This window comes from Echinops telfairi, unplaced genomic scaffold, assembly GCF_000313985.2.
Source record: "Echinops telfairi isolate 266 unplaced genomic scaffold, ASM31398v2 ScPeMD7_7458;HRSCAF=8496, whole genome shotgun sequence".
Lineage (NCBI taxonomy): Eukaryota > Metazoa > Chordata > Mammalia > Afrosoricida > Tenrecidae > Echinops > Echinops telfairi.
In genome coordinates this window covers 5,449,121-5,465,390 of record NW_022111358.1, presented here as the reverse complement: position 1 = coordinate 5,465,390, position 16,270 = coordinate 5,449,121, and the positions used below count along the sequence as shown (strand labels likewise).

Sequence of the window (16,270 nt, the reverse complement as noted above, 5' to 3'; positions counted from 1 at the left end):
GGGGGGCGTCACCACAACACGAGGAACTGTATTAAAGTCGAGGCATTAGGTCTTTCTCTCGCAGAGGTGCTGGGTAGATTCAAACCACCAATATTTCTTTGGGCCATCAGAGCTCATTCGGGGCTTAACTGGAGTCCCTGTAAATGCCTTCTTGACTTTGAATCCTTAGTTTTTCCCCAAACCCTCAGACTCATGCCATCAAGTTGATTCTGACTGACTCGCAGCAGCCCTGTAGGGCGGAGTAGAGCTGCCCTTGTGGATTTATTTCCAAGGCTATAAATCTGATGGCTTCGACAGCCTCGTGTTTCTCCCGCAGATCGGCCGGTGACTTCCAACTGCTGACATTGCAGTTAGCAGCCCAGCTTGGAACCAAGCACACCACCTTGGTTCTTGGCAGAAACTCAGGAAATAGAAGATTCACAAGAATAGTTGAATTTCTGTTATGTTTGTCCCAGGCTATTCACAGCAGTAAATTGTTTCCTTGATTGAGAGTTAACAGAAGCTTAAGCCGTTTGCTAATAATGTAACAAGCATATAGTAACCAGTGTATAATCTTAACATCATGGAGGTTAAAATTCTAAAAGGCATCTACCATAATGAGGTTTGGGGTTTGTTTGTTTCCTTTTTCTTTAATTGTGATTTGGGTGAAAGTCTGCTGAGCAAATTGGTTTTCCAGTTGACATTTCATACACGTTTTGTGACATTGATTGCAATTCCCACAGTGTAACAGCACTCTTCCACTTCCTCCCTGCCTTTACCACTTCCCTTTGCCTTCTGAGCTTTCTTCCTGAACAAATGCTGCCCTTGTGGTGAGATTTCCCCAGCTCCTTCTGTTCATAATATTCAGTTCTCACCACTATCCATCTCCAAATGCTTCCATCCATGATGACCTTTTGACCAATTCTTAGGCTTTGAAAACTGCTGAGACAATGGTAATGAGCCTTATACGGATACAACGGTAGTTCATTGTTTAATTACACAAGGCTGCTTCCCTCTTATTTTTTTAAAGATCCTCTGAAGAGCTAGCGATATTGGGTCCTTTGATTTGACTCTAGTAGTCTCGATGTGAGTCCTCGTTACACATAAGGCCAATCTCACGTACTTTATTCCCACAAAGAATGTTGGGGTTTAAACAAGGCTGTTTCAATGGAGAGTCAGGAGTGAAAGTCTGGAATTTGAAACTGTTTACATCCCTTCTGTGATTCCTCAATCCTTCCTGCTGAACTGAATACCACTCTTGTCACCTGGAAACACAGGAATACTATTCTCCAATAAATATTTGGCATGGAAAGAGTAATATACTAAAACCAGCCTTCAGAGAATTCCAGGCAGGGATATTTTACCTTGGAAGCTAACAATCACAACCAAATGCCTAGTCTTGCTTTTTATGGCTTTTCAACAGAAAGCCTCATCAAATATGGAGTAAGGAAACCTCCTTTTTTATCAAGGTTTAAAATGTATGGTTGTCACTTTCCTCTCGATAAGCTCTAATTATAGCAGATGGATTTGAAGTGAGAAATAGCTCTGTCTAATGGACGCTGTCACTCAGTGCATTCTGCCCCCCAGACCGGATGGATGTGGCTCAGATACAGAGTTTGAGAGTCCGAAAGATGGCAAGTAAAATACTAATTTCTAACTGCCTCCCTCATGCATTAAATATTCATGTTTAAAATGGTTCTGTCTCATAATGAGAACTAAATGTGTGTGAATGCATGACACCAGCTTTATTAAAAAAATGGAAATAATTTATCTTTCATATGATAATTTCTCTTGGGGAAAAACTCAAAAGGACAGGCTTTTCCATTTCCACTACAAAATGAACTAGGTTTCGCAAACTGACAAAACTTGAAAAATGATGAAGGTAGTTGGGAATTTGATGAGCCCTTGACTATTTGGTGGTATAAAAAAATATTTGTTGAAGGTTTTTGGCTTTACAAAATATACAACTGAAGTAAGTGTGGATGAAATTCTAAGTTTCATTGTATCGGTAGAGCAGAAAGTAGAGATGAACCAGAATGGCCACATGTGAATAATTGTTCAAGCCAGCTATTGAGTGCATGGGTGTTCTTTGTACTGTTCTCTCTGCTATTGTATTTCTGAAATGTCCCATTAAAAAAACAATCTTTTAAAGTGTGAGTAATAAAATTCAGTGAGAAACCACGCTAAAGATCAGAAACATTGAGCGTTGTTGCACATGGTTCACTTCCTCTTGTGCCTTCTTTCATGTCCAGTGAGCCTTATGTTTCTAAAAGATAGCGTCAGAACCTTAGAGTTGACATCATAGGTGGGACTTTAAAAACCGTGGTGGGACAGCTGGGCAGGGAAGGAGGTTTACTTGTTCTGTTCAGGTGCAGGATATGCTGCTCTTATAAAGAACTGAATTTTGGGTGCCTTAGACTTTTATTTCACCCTACTGACTTCTCTCTCTCTCTCTCTCTTTTGTTTTATTTCACTTGGAATGAAGTCCAAAATGCTTAACATAATTTAAAGGATTTTTATGTGATGTGTATCCCTTGCCTTCCTCTCCTGTTTTATCCCAGGTTGTTTCATTCACACCCACTGTTCCATAAGTGCTAGTTGTTCTGTGTCTAGAACTTGCCTGGTTCTTGCCTTGATATATTTATATTGCCTGCTCATTGCCTGAGGAACTCCTACTCAGTCTCATAGTAGTACTATTTGCTCTTCCTCTTCATAATAATAGGTATTGTGTGTCAGTGTAACAATTTTTTTGATGCCTGACTCTGGCCTAGTTAAAAGACGAGGTTTTGTTCCTCTGTATAATTGGAGCACCTACCATAATGCCAGCCAGTGTGCATTCATTGTACAGCGGGTTAAAGGAATGGATGGTAGCTATGGATTCCCACTGTGTCATATAGCAATACTGACTGTTAAAGTAGTGCACTTATTTCCAACACTCTTCTGTTCATGTGGTATATAATACAGTTACCTCCCATTTTTGTTTAGATTGAATTGTCTTAATGCTTAGTATAGTCTTTGCTAGTATCCTCACATCCTTGGGGATTTGATTCCAAAACCCCTGGGGATACCAAAATCTGAGGATGTTCAAGTCCCTTATATGGAATGGCTTAGTATTTGCATATAATATACACATAACCTCCATATACTTTAAATCATGTGTGGATTATTTGTAATGCATAATATGATGTAAATACTATAAATAACACCCTGTACTCCCTCATAGCCATTTAAGGGTTGCTTTGACTAGTTAATTACGCTGCCCCTGAACTCCCCCATCCCCAATATTTTTTGATCCATGGGTGGTTGAATCCTTGCATGTGGAACCCAAGAAATAGAACCTGCTGGTAGGAAGCCAATGGTGCTATGGATTTCTTGATGGATAGTGTTCCTTAATTTCAGTGGAAAATTGAAACTCAGGCTTTAATCATTAAACAGATAGAAGTGTTTATTGTATTTCTCATGTTGCATTTAGTTTTCTTTCAGTTCTGTGAATCTGACATGTTTTTCTTTTCTCAGGTACTCTCTGCCCTTGACATCCTCCAGCCTCCGCACATTGACTATTTTGAAGAAATGTATCCTAACCAGGGAATGTGGAAGAAGGGGGTCATGTTTTCTTAATATGTTCTTGTTGCCCCTGTGGGGTTCATAACTTGAAGTATAATAAATACCAGCTTCGCAGGAGTCCGTGAATACCTGGAAATAGGTAATTGTGAAATCCAAAACATTCTGACAGAGCTCATTATTGTCCATGTGTCCTGTGTGGCAGTACCATGAGACAGAACTTCTGAACAGGTACTTAGTACCCACACAGCCTAATGAGCTGGGCTGTAGCATGTCCGTGTTGTCCATGGAGCTAGTGTTGCATTGGGCCTCAGTCAAGTGCCTGTCAAGAAGATAACATTGTTCTGCCTTCTGCCACTTGGGGTAAGAGGAAACTTAGCGAGCTAACATAAACTACATGTTCTTGGGACTCTGGTGGTAATGGTAATGATAATAGCCATTACATAAATAGTTTCTATAATACACTAGGCATAGATCCAAGTGTTTTACACATAGGAGTTTATTTAATCACTACCTTTTTTAAAAGGAGAACAACTCTGGGGGAAAAAGGTGTTACAAAAGTGTTCCCATTTTACAAAATTAGAAATTGAGGGGTAAAAGGTAAGAAACTTGCTCAAGGTCACAGAGGTGTAAGTGTTGGGATTGAGGCTCAAGCCCAGGCAACTTTGCCACATAGTTCGGTCTCAACTACTACCTATACGATTTTCTTAAGATAAAAGCTTTCAAATTCTCATATTACTACTACGAATGTTTAAAGTTGCATGCTTACTATCTTGGGTAATAATGATCTATAAACTGTGCCCTGGTAATAGCTCCTGAAACTGTGCATGAACACCAATGGGATATAGGGTAGCCCACCTGATATGCTTAGGCAATGTCACCATTTACCATTCTGCATTTAAACTTTGTGTTAAAGATTAGTAATCCTAAATTATGTAATCGATGAGCTCATGATAGTGCAATTTCTTCTTTGTGGGGTTTTTAATTAACATTTTGGGCTTGTTACTCAGAATGGAAACCATTGTCATAATTCGAAGCTTTTAAACATTCAGTAATGATATAAATTAAAACCTCATTCTTACAAGGTGGTAGGTAATTTCATACTCAACTATCATCTTTGCTAACTTTCTCAGACATTGGGAACAGTTAGCCATTTCCTGAAGGGAAAAAGACTTAAAAGACTTGGGTACTAATCTTCCCCATTCCAAATAAAAGACTTCCATGAGTCTCTTGACTGATAAGACTATCTTTCCAAAACTTGGCCAGATCAGATAGTTTATGCTAACAATGTGATTTAAGATGATCACCTATTATTGTTCACATGAAGCCCTGGGACATACTGTACCAATATGACTTCTTAAGAGAACTCCCTACAGTAGAGACTAAGTAGAATCAGTCACTGCGTTAGGCAGGGTTCTCTAGAGAAACAAAACCAAGACATTTGTGTTTTTTTATATAGATTTAAGAGGATAGGTTTATACAGCAAGAAGGAATATAACAGCTAATTCGTCAGCACAGCAGTACTGAGGGCTCAGTTCAAGTCACTGTCGTGGAACAGTTAATTTATTGGAACTCCTTCAATTCACTTGGGCTGCTGGGTCCAAGGTCAGTGAAGCAGGCAGCTGAGGCTTCCCTCCAGGCAAGGCAGGCAGGCAGAGTCTGCCTTCAGGCAGCAGGGTGGGGCAGCAACAGTCAGTAACTCAGAAGCTTAGGCCCCATGGGATCTTGAACTCAAGCACTGCCCACAACCTCCAGCTCTAGCTATGTATGCATTAGCAGCTTGGTGAAGCTAGTCTCAAAGGAGCCTCATCGTGGGTTGACTTGGCCCACTGGCAGTGTAGCACACAGGTTGAGGCAGAGAACTAGTTAAAGCTGCAGCACACTGGTCCAATCTCCAGGGAGCAAAAAGGAGATGGAATGCCAGCTGTCTTTATTTATTTTGGTTATCCTCCAATCAAGCTGCAACCTGATTAAATTCCACCCACATGTTCTTATTGGCCTAGTCAGCACAATGAACCTAACTATCACAGTCACCCTGACAGGCCCTGGACATAGAGGCTCATGTGAGTGTTGCCTGTTGGGCACCTTGTTGCTGGAAGAGTTAAGTGCTCCCATGTGATCCCAGTGGGAGAGAAGATAACTGGAACCTTGTGTTTGTTTTCTCCTGGATTCCACCCTGTGGAATTCTCCGTTTTTTCCTTTGCTTATTTTGCTGTTCTTTTGCTGTAATAAACTATACCCATAAATACAATAGCTTTCTTTGCTCCTGTGAGTCTTTCTAGTGAATCCTCAAACTTGAGGGTGGGTGGTCTTAGGAAACTTGACACACTTTTAACAACAAATGAAAAAGTACAAAGGGTGGGATCATTTAAAAAGTTTTGTTCTCAACTATAGGTCAGTAATGTCCCTAAGTGGCAGAAGCAATTTCTAGTTCCCTGTTCATCCAAACCGTTGGTAGTTTACAGCCACACAGCAGTGCCATGGACGAAAGTATCTGCCTAGGGATCTGCTTCCACTGTGGAGCAATTCTACTCTTTGTGTAGCACATGGGCTGGCCACGAATCACAGTTAACTCGATGGCAAAACAATAGTGTGTCAGTGACCTATTTCATAGACTTCTTGAAAACTGCCTGGATCCTCACAGAAGAAAAGGAAGGATCTGATGGCAATGATTGGCCCTTATTTCTTTCAACAGAAGTACTTTTCTACATCTGGTTAGCAAATTTTAACTGGTGGGAAGGGAATCCACATCGTAGAAGGCGTTCTTATTTCTGCCTCTTTGGAAGTAGCGTTGCCGACACCAAACCTTGAAATAAATGAATTGATCTCATTTGTTAAGAATTTTACTGTATTCTTGGTTGTGTTGGGTGTCCCCAAGTCCACCATAGTGATTCACTTGAAGGACAAAGAGAACTCAGAAAAGCCTTTGTACGTGTAATTGTAGGGTATATTGATGAGAAGATACAGATTAAAACAAGCAAAAGGAAAAGGCGCCGCATGCGTTTACAGTTAGTTGTCTTCTGCTAGTGAGATCACACTAAGTCACATTTCTTCCTGCATTGATATGGGATATCAGTGACTGCCAGCCAGCCTGAACATTGGCACTAAGGGTTTTCATTGTGGGTAAGCCATGTAGGCAGGAATGCCTGACCTTAGCTATTTTTGAGCTGGTATGTGGATTCTCCCCAAAAGGTCAGACAGATACTAGGGCCCCAGTAAAAAGATGTGCTCATCATAAATCACATTGTTAGCATAAACTCTCTGGAGTATATCAACATCTCAGATATATAAAACCACCCATTTTGGGCAGGATATTTAAGGGCAGACTAAAGACCTTGGAAATGTGTAGGCTGTGGACAGTTAACTTTTTACTACACATAGGCCAATTGTAGGGAGGTAGTGTTTTCATATAAGTTGGGGAATATGGGTGCATTTAATAAGTACCAGGGAGATTTTTGTTCTCTTCACTGAATAGTTAACTAATTCATTATGTTCATTTTGTGCCTCAAGTATTAATTTTGTGTTTATGGTTTATTACTCTTAATATAATTTATTTATTTTTATTTTATTTTTTATCTGCAAACATCCATTTTAATAGAAACATACAATGTGTGAAGTATGAATCTAGAAAAACTACAATAAAAAAATGCAATGAAACAAATACAGATCAATATGTCAGGCATGAGTGAGCTGAAATGGACTGATATTGGCCATTTTGAATGAGAAAATCATGATTTCCTAAGCTGAGAACTAAAAATTGAAGACAAATGTGTCACATTTAATATAGTTTATTTTTATCATTGAGAATATACACAGCCAGAACAGACACCGGTTCAGTAATTCCTGCTTGCACAGTGTGTTACACAGTGTGTTACAGTTGTGCAGCCATTCTCACCTTCCTTTCTGTTGGTCCTTCCCATGAACATGAAACTCACCACCTCCCTGAAGGTCCCATCTAACCTTTCAGGTTGCTGAGGTCCGTTTGATCCCTTTTAGGTAGATTTTAAAAGAAATCTTTATGTACTTTTCTGACTCTTAAGTTGTAGTTGTTTTAAAGTACCATCATTTGGCAATTCTGAGTTTCGTTTTGAAACTGCATTAAAAACCGTTTGACAATCCCTTTGAGCCCACTGAAATTTAATCCAAGAAAAGCCAGTTCTAATGGTTTTATTGAAAAACAGAGTTTATCATGCCTCACTCATGATTCTGGACCCAGCACAATGTGCATCAAAGGCCCTTCACCTGAATGTACTAAATACCTACTGCATTAGAAATTAATCCTCGCATTTCATGGAGAAGAACAGGTGTGGTGGTACTGGGCTTAGGTGTGGAACTGATTACAGTTAAAGCCAATGGAAATGTACAAGGGGCTGCCCCCACCCCCAAAAGGAATTTTTTCCCAAGCTATATGTTTAAATTTTTTTACAAAACAACTTTATCACCTTCAAAGTATTTGCCATTACACTTAATGCATTTGTCAAATCTGCAGTTCCAGTCTTGGAAACATTTTTCAAACTTGTGTTTGGATGGCTGACAGCAACTCCCTCATTTTTTTCTTCACCTCTTCTATGTTGTCAAATCACTGTCCTTTCATGAACCTCTTTATTTGCGGCAACACAAAGAAGTCGCACAGAGTGAGGTCAGGTGGTAAGGTGAGTGGGGCAAGAGAGGCATATACTGTTTTTTGCCAAAAACTGGCACACTGAGATAGCCACATGAGCAGGTGCATTGTCGTGGTGACAAAACCAGTCCACCGTCTGCCACAAATCAAGGCTTTTTGTTTACACATTGTTATGCAATCTTTTCAGAACTTCCAAATAGAATGCTTCACCCTACCAGTCTGACCTGGTAGGGTGAACTCCAAATGCACTATGGGTTGACCTTTTTGGCCATTCAGGAAGTTGACAGAAGTCCAGAATGAGGTTTGTCATCAATTGACATTTCGCCTTTTTTGAAACAAGAAAAGCTCCCGTATATTATGCTGTGTTCAACAATCACAACAGTTTCTGTAGCATTTTTCCCGAGCAGGAAACAGTATTTCACAGCCGCATGCTGTTCTCTTAAATTGGTCATCACAAAAAGCAAGGATTGAGCGAAACGCTTTTATGAAAAAATTCACTGAAACCAGAGAGAACCTTCCTAAGCGACACCACTGGGTGCACTAACTCAGAGCTAGTTGCCTGATGCTGGCCTAGCAGGGAAAATCGGTACAAGGAAAGTTTTGGTCTACCTAGTACAATGCCAGGGGTTTTTTTGGTACCCCTTGCATACATTTAATGGAGTGACCACATCTGTCTTTGCCTAGGCAGTCCTGCCTTCCCCGATGTCTGGTATAATTAATTACCTCCTTTGTCTCTCAGGTGTATTCATATCTGTTTGATAGGTTTGACCTGTGCAGGCACTATTCAAACAAATCTGTCTCAAAGGCAGTGTGATAACTTACATGTCAGGTTTTGCTAATGAAGGGTCCTTGGTAGGCAATAATCCCCAGATATAGAACTTAATGAATTGTGTGTGAATAAGATGTTTCATTTAAGAGTATACAGTGATGCATGGTCTGTTGAATGTAACAGCTTCATAACCCATGAACAAGCCTGTGGGGAGATAGATGTATAGAGACACATATCCTATAAGTCAAAGTGTGTCCCAAAAGAATATCGACCAAGATTGGGTTGGGATTTTAAAAGGAGGGGTGATTACTTTTGGGCAGAACAAACAAGAAGGAGATGGCCTGGAGAAAAAGGCCTTTCAGATAAAGGATCGGAAGGTACTTGGACATACAGCATTTGTGGAGGAAGATTGACATTCCCGATGGAGGGAGTAAATACCAGGAACATCTTTGAGGAATGGTAAACCATCCAGTTAGCTGGAGTCTAGCATGCATGAATAATGAGATATTAAGCTGACTGGGACCAAGCCATGGAAAGCCCTAATGTTGAACTAATGAAATTGATGTTGATTCGGTAGGCCTTTGGGACCCAGGGAAAGATTTTTTTTTTTTTTGGAGAATGGCAAAATTGGAAGCGTGCTTTTAAAAATTAACAAAGACCTGACTGGCAACCACGAGGGAGTGACAGATGCACAGACTGGTGAAAGGAGAACAGAAAGCTGCAGAGCAAATGATTGAATCTGGGGAGAAGGCCCCAAAGACACTGATGTGTTCCCAGGACAGCCTTTAAAGGTGGAAGGAGAAAGCGATCCCCATACAGAGAGAGTAGGCCAGGTCCCTTGAAAAGTATTCAAACTCATGGAATCTAAGAGGTGGGTGCTGACGATATAGTTACAAAAGAATAAAGGAACATTGGGGGGTGGTCAGCAATGTACATGTCCTTTCAATTGCTAGCTTTTAGTATACTTCTGGCACATCACAATTTCTCATCGATGACTTCATGAATAAAGTAGGTGAAGCTTCAAAGATTTGTGAGTAGTGGCTGAATTTGGTAGTTTGGAAGCATCGGTGGCTCTGAATATTTATGAGGGTATTGGTTCCCAACTCAGTGCAGTGGGCTTGGGCTTTGTTTCTTCCAAAAGTGTGTCTATAACACATTAAGAAGTTTTCCTAAAAGACCAAAATCAAACCAGACTCATTATCGTCAAGTAAATTCTGACTTAAAGCGACCCTTTAGGATGAAACCCAGTGGGCTTCTTCTTTGCATTTCCAAAACCACCTAGCATTTTCTTATAAGTCACAGGTATTCACTGTTTGTTTTCTAAATAAATGAGTGTGAAAGTGGAAAGAGCGGGTGAAAGGGGTCCTTCAAGAAGTTTGAGTAAAAGGAGGAGTCCTTCAAGAAGCACAGTTACTACTTGAAAGAAAAATTGAGTAGGAAGTAATGCGCACTAGCTTTGTTTTAGGATAGAAGATGGCTTTAAGTGGACCATTAGTTCTTCTCAGCTCTCATCAAAAGAGCTCGGTAATGACGTACCTTTCTTAGTTCATCCTCCTGCATTCTTGTTCTCTGAATCTTCTCTGCCCTTTAGATCTGTTCCTTTTAATAACTTTGTTTAAAAAGCTCGGGTTAAAAATGAACTAACCCAGGTTCCTGGTGGGAGCGCTGGGTGGGTAAGGAATCATCTGCAGCAGCCGTGTGGAGACTTGAGGCAGTTAATACCACTGATAGTAATCTGCTCTTGGCTCTTAATGACCTCATTCATGCCCAGGTTTACAATAGACCACAGAGAAATCAATTGCTCTCAAATTCTTTTGGGCACAAGGACATTTGCAACCAGTGTCTGGACATAGAAGCAAGTTTTTCAGTCCTGTAAAGGAAGGGCCAGTGGGTCTAATCTGAAGGTTCAGTCTCTTGGGCAGCAAGATGTGTTACATTGGCTAAAGATGTTCATATATATATGTCTGATATGTGCATCCTTTACCATGTGAATTGATTAAGAGATGCTTAAACTGTCCTTTAACAACAACAAAAAGGAATAAAATGTTTTTAATCTAGGCAGAGACTCCACTTTCGCATAACCTTATTATTATTCAGGATAGTGACTGCCAGGTGTCTTATTTGGTGCTAGTCTTTGGCTGCTAGGGCTTTGGCCCCCAGGGTTTGCGAAGGTTTTGATAATGGAAGACTGAGCCTTACCAGGCGCTGACCCTCTCCACCTCACCAACACAGAGCCTGCCTTCAAGGCGCCTTCTCCAGGGCAGAAGAGAGCAGAGATTTGAAACATCATTTTCTCGAGACTATCTTTCGGTTTGGTTACATACGTGCTGACAAGGATTCAACCATGACTGAATATGTAGGACAACAGCACTCCACCATTTTTTCTTTTGCGGTGGTAGAATTGATTTTTTTTTTTTTTGGTCTTAAATTGCAATTGAGGTAGCTTTAATTTTTGACAGCCTGTACAACAGATGAGTTACTTTAACGAAAGGAAAAAAAAGGAATTCGCCTTTGCCTGGGAATGAGATTGTTGTGTTCAAACATTTTTACAGTGTGACCTTTTATTCCATTGATTTCTATAGAGAAGCACCGGCGTGCTTCAGAAAAGGTCAGTGATTCTAATTGAAGCACACACTGATTTTTTTTCCCGGTTGCAAAGGCACCCATGCTTTTTGTTGCAAAGATGATGAGATTTAGAGCTGACCATTTGTTACAAGAGAAAGCAGTTCTCTCTGTGATGCATTGCTATTTTTCTTTCACATGGAAAGAGCATTGTTTGAGATCAGCAGTGTCCATAAACCAGATTTCCATTATCCATGCTGTTTAATGCCCTCATTTTTATTTCAGATCAGGCAGTCACATATCTGCAATCTAGGTTAAAATTTCGTTGCTCTGTGGATCTCATCTTACATGGAAAAAAGAGAGAGAAAGGGGTTTTATAATTGTGGGACTTTCTCCTTTCACACAGGAATGGCAGGATTCCAGAATTGGTGCCTATCGTGTAGTTCAGCATGTTTTAGATGGCAGCTTGGACTTGGAGAAGCATGCCTTTTGAAGGGCCACAGTTGGGTATCTACAATTTATTAAAACAGATTTGCCGTGTCCCTTTGAAGTCACCTGACTCATCGTTGTTCCACAATGATAAGAAATGTTAAAAGAAATTGTAGATCTGTGATCGACATGGAGCCTACTTGATAAATATTTCATAATTTGGCTTAGCATTCATTTCTGTCCAGAATTTTTTTTCAAGTTTCTGTTATCTGAAATCAATAAAGACAGTGTAGGGATTACCATTGGTTTCCAAAGCTTTTGTCCATATCCATCCTGTAGGAAATAATTTGATATAACACCATCTCCATTTTCTTCTCCCAATGCAACAAAACCAGTCATATGCCCTTATTTCACTACCTAGCAGCTCTTAATATGTCATCAATAATTTGCTGTAGCTCATTGTTCTTGGGATAGTGACTGTTAAGAGCCTTCAGTGTAGTTGAAAGGTCAGAGAACCGGTTGTGAACTGTAGTTAGGGTTTTGACCTAATTGGTCATTTTCTTCACAAAACACCATCCTAAATCTGCTCCCATACACAACTTCAATAGTTCAGAATGGTTGCTGACCAGCACCTTCAAGCCTTCTTCCCAGGCAGCTTCTGTGTTGTCTCTTCTGTTGGTGTTCCCGTTGTCTCTGGTGCTGTGGAGACAATTCCAACTCTTGACTCACCCTTGTGTGCGAAGCAGAATTGCTCTGTAGGATTCTCAAAATGGACCTCTTGGAAGCAGATCACAAGGCACCTAGGTTTCTGATAGTAGTCCACTGCTTAACCATTTTACCAGGCGCATGCTCCAGTGCCTTTAGCAAACCTTAGAAGGGTGTGAAACCATTTACTCCTTTAGCCTGAGATCCCAAGAAGCACCCCCACCTCCACCTCTACCGCAGTCTATGTCTTGTAATAAGTCGTCAGTCTTCCTCTTCTTCATTTGAAAGCCCTTCCTGCTGCATAAAGATTACCTTGACTTTGCTGTGTAGTAAATCCAGGGGTGGTTTTAGAAGGGACGTTGAAAGCCTCAGCTCACAATTGGAGGTGTTTTTTTTTTACTCCCATCTGCTTTGAAGACAGTTGCTATAGTTAGAGCAACTTGTTCGCACCAAGTCTTTGAAACACGTGTGTTCCAGGTGAAGCTTAAAAATTCTAAAGCCTGAATCAAGTCTTTTCACCTCTCTATTCGAAATATATATGTAACGTCCCAGCTGGTGGGAATGAAATACTAACAAGCCTCCCAACTATTTGAGAGTCATATTGAATAACAGCCAAGCCACACCTAATTTAAGCTTTTGAAAAGCCTCATAACCCTATTATCGTTGTCCTGAACTGCTTAACCTTCTGGGTAACCTTCTGATTATTAGCCTCATGACATACTTAACTCAGGTGTGAGAGTTTGAGAGGTGCTCCATGGGACTTTCTTTATTTGATCTTTTTGTCATAGTCCCCTATTCTAGCTGTATTTATATTTTTTAAGCTTGGTAGACACCAGGAGGCATGTGTAACATAAAGACCCGGAGGTTTCAGAAGCCGCTAAATATATCAGACCTGTCTTAATTGGAGGATAGGGGGAAGCTGTGAGGCTTTTAGCTACTTCATAGACCAGCTGAGTCTCCTGCTACTAACTAAATTTATTTGAGAGGAGTACCTCAGGGGACTTACAGCCCTACAGCTTACTAGCACAAGTCTGTATTTTAGTGAGAGTACAATTTATTTGTGTGCTATTGTCCTATCAGTTGGCTCTCTGCATAATATATGCCCAGTATCGTTGAATATTATTCAAGAGCACTTCATTATGCAATTGATAAAATTGGTTTAATAGTTCAGTGTTTAATTGAGAGCCTTTTCTTTTATTGATAAATATCACTTATAGGTAGCAAGAGAACTAAATTGTAGAAAATCAGATTGAGTCACAGTGGCATTTTTCCTAAACAAGCAAATTTTGATTTTTAAAATGTTATTCTTTATATGTGTTACTGTCTGGAATATTAATCAGCTACGGGATACTAATCCTATAGCCAATCTTTACCACCTTGAGCTCAAGAAGGAGAAACCCTTCAAGTTACTAGAAGCCCTTAACCTTTACCAAAACCGGGGCTTGCTGTACGGAGGGTCTAGAAGTTTCATGGAGATCAGCACTTTTCATTGTTCCCTTGAGTTTCTGTTCTTTCCCCAAACCAACCTTTCAAGTATAAAAATGCTCAGTAGAAAACTTTTTCTAGTCTAAGCAAAGATGTTCTAACTTTATGAATGAATTTTTTTTTTCATTCTTGCCTCATTTCTTTTTTTTTTTTAATCGTTTTATTAGGGGCTCATACAACTCTTATCACAATCCATACATACATCAATTGTGTAAAGCGCATTTGTACATTCATTGCCCTCATCATTCTCAAAACATTTTCTCTCCACTTAAACCCCCGACATTAGGTCCTCATTTTCCCCCTCCCTCCTCACTCCTCTCCTCCCTCATGAGCCCTTGATAGTTTATAAATTGGTATTTTGTCATATCTTGCCCTGTCCGACGTCTCCCTTCACCCACTTTTCTGTTGTCCATCCCCCAGGGAGGAGGTCACATATAGTTCCTTGTAATCAGTTCCCTCTTTCCTACCCACTCTCCCTCTACCCTCCCTGTTTTGCCTCTCACTCCACTGGTCCTATAGGGATCATCTGCCCTGGATTCCCTGTATTTTCAGTTCCTATCTGTACCAGTAAAGGAATCTTGACTCATATTTTTGGTGTGACCCCCGTGATCCCCCCCCAAAAAAAAACACCCCAAAACAAACAACTCAGTAAGAAGCAAATAAAATGCTTCTTTTTCTTCCAGCAGTCCTGTCACTTTTTAAGATCATAATGGTTTAAAAGGTAATTTTGGGTTGGTTACCTAGTTTTCTCTTTGATATATTCTGTCACTCCATTACCATCCCCGACCTTCAAATATTGGTAAGAAATCAGAACAGTCATACTTTTTTTTTTGGGGGGGGGTAATGAATGGACTTTAATTTGGGGCAGTCCTGGCCCCTCTCCCACCTCACACACACTTACCAGCTACTTTATCTTGGAAAAGTTATTTGATATTCCTTCGTGAGCCTCTTTGCAGGGTTGTTGAGAAGAATAAATGAATTAATGTGTACCACACATCTAGCATATTGATGTATAATAAACTGTATCCTGCCTCCTTCCCTTAATGAGGATGGTAATGGCAGCACCCTGGCCCCTGGATGCCAGGCATTTATATGTGATTCCCAGACATTACCTCAGTCCTTGCAGTAGCCCTTAACATAGGCATTATTTTGCATTTGTTCACCTTCAGACATGGCAGAGTTGGGGATTGTAACCCTGGTCTTTTTTATTTTTTAATGCTTCCATAGCCTAATTAACTCTGACCATTTCCCCTTCTATTTCAGAATTTTTTTATACTGTTTTATGGCTCTGAAGTTTACATCATCATCCGGAGAATGGAATACAGATAGGAACACCTGCTACATCGCTGTTGCTACTACCTTTTAGCTTTGCCTAGTTCCTTCACCTCTCTAAGCCTCTTCAGTCATTTGGTAAACAGGAGTCATAGTAGGACGAAGGGCTTGGAATAATTAGGAGTATACCCACTACCATCCATCTCAGTGGTTCTCGACCTTCCTCACACCGCGACCCTTTCATACAGTGCCTCATGTGGTGGTGACCCCCAACCATAAAATTATTTTCATTGCTACTTCATAACTGTCATTTTACTACTGTTATGAATCGGGTGACCCCTGTGAAAGGGTCGTTTGACCCCCAAAGAGGTCTCGACCCACTGGTTGAGAACCGCTGGTTTATCTGATTCTGACTCGTAGGACCCAGTATAAAATCTCCAGGACTAATTACTTACGGGAGCAGACCACTCCTCCTTCCTCAAACGGGGATCTGGTGGGCTTGAACTGCCAATCTTACAGTTAACATTCATCCCCCAGGGCTTTTTGTAACAGGAATATAGAAGCAAAATAAGTTTAAAGCTGGGTGCCTAGTACATAAAAAACTTGCAAATAAAGATCAGCCCTCTTTTGTCTTTGTTTCAACCAAGCTTCTGTGTCCGTGTGTAGTAAAATCTTCACTTCCAGTCTTCTCTACTTGATTTTCACACATCCGCCTCAGTCTTTTTCTAACCTCTTGGCTGTTGGCTTGCCCTCATCAATCTCCCCTCTCAGCCTTGTCAGTGAATTTGCATTCTCTACCCGCCCGGTGCCCAGTCAGTATATTTTGATGCTAATGATGGTTAAGCAAAGATGCTGTTGGCCGCAGCCCTGTGGCCTCTGAGGCCACC

At 40.6% G+C, this 16,270-nt stretch overlaps 1 protein-coding gene across 1 annotated transcript in view; it reads left to right on the top strand.

The window, feature by feature from the left end:
* NLK (nemo like kinase) overlaps positions 1-16,270 on the top strand; it is a 155,717-nt gene that overhangs the window by 88,456 nt on the left and 50,991 nt on the right. The window contains exon 3 of the mRNA XM_045299775.1: positions 3,496-3,551. Within this exon, the coding sequence (XP_045155710.1) occupies positions 3,496-3,551 (56 nt within the window). The remainder of the gene's footprint in view (positions 1-3,495; positions 3,552-16,270) is intronic.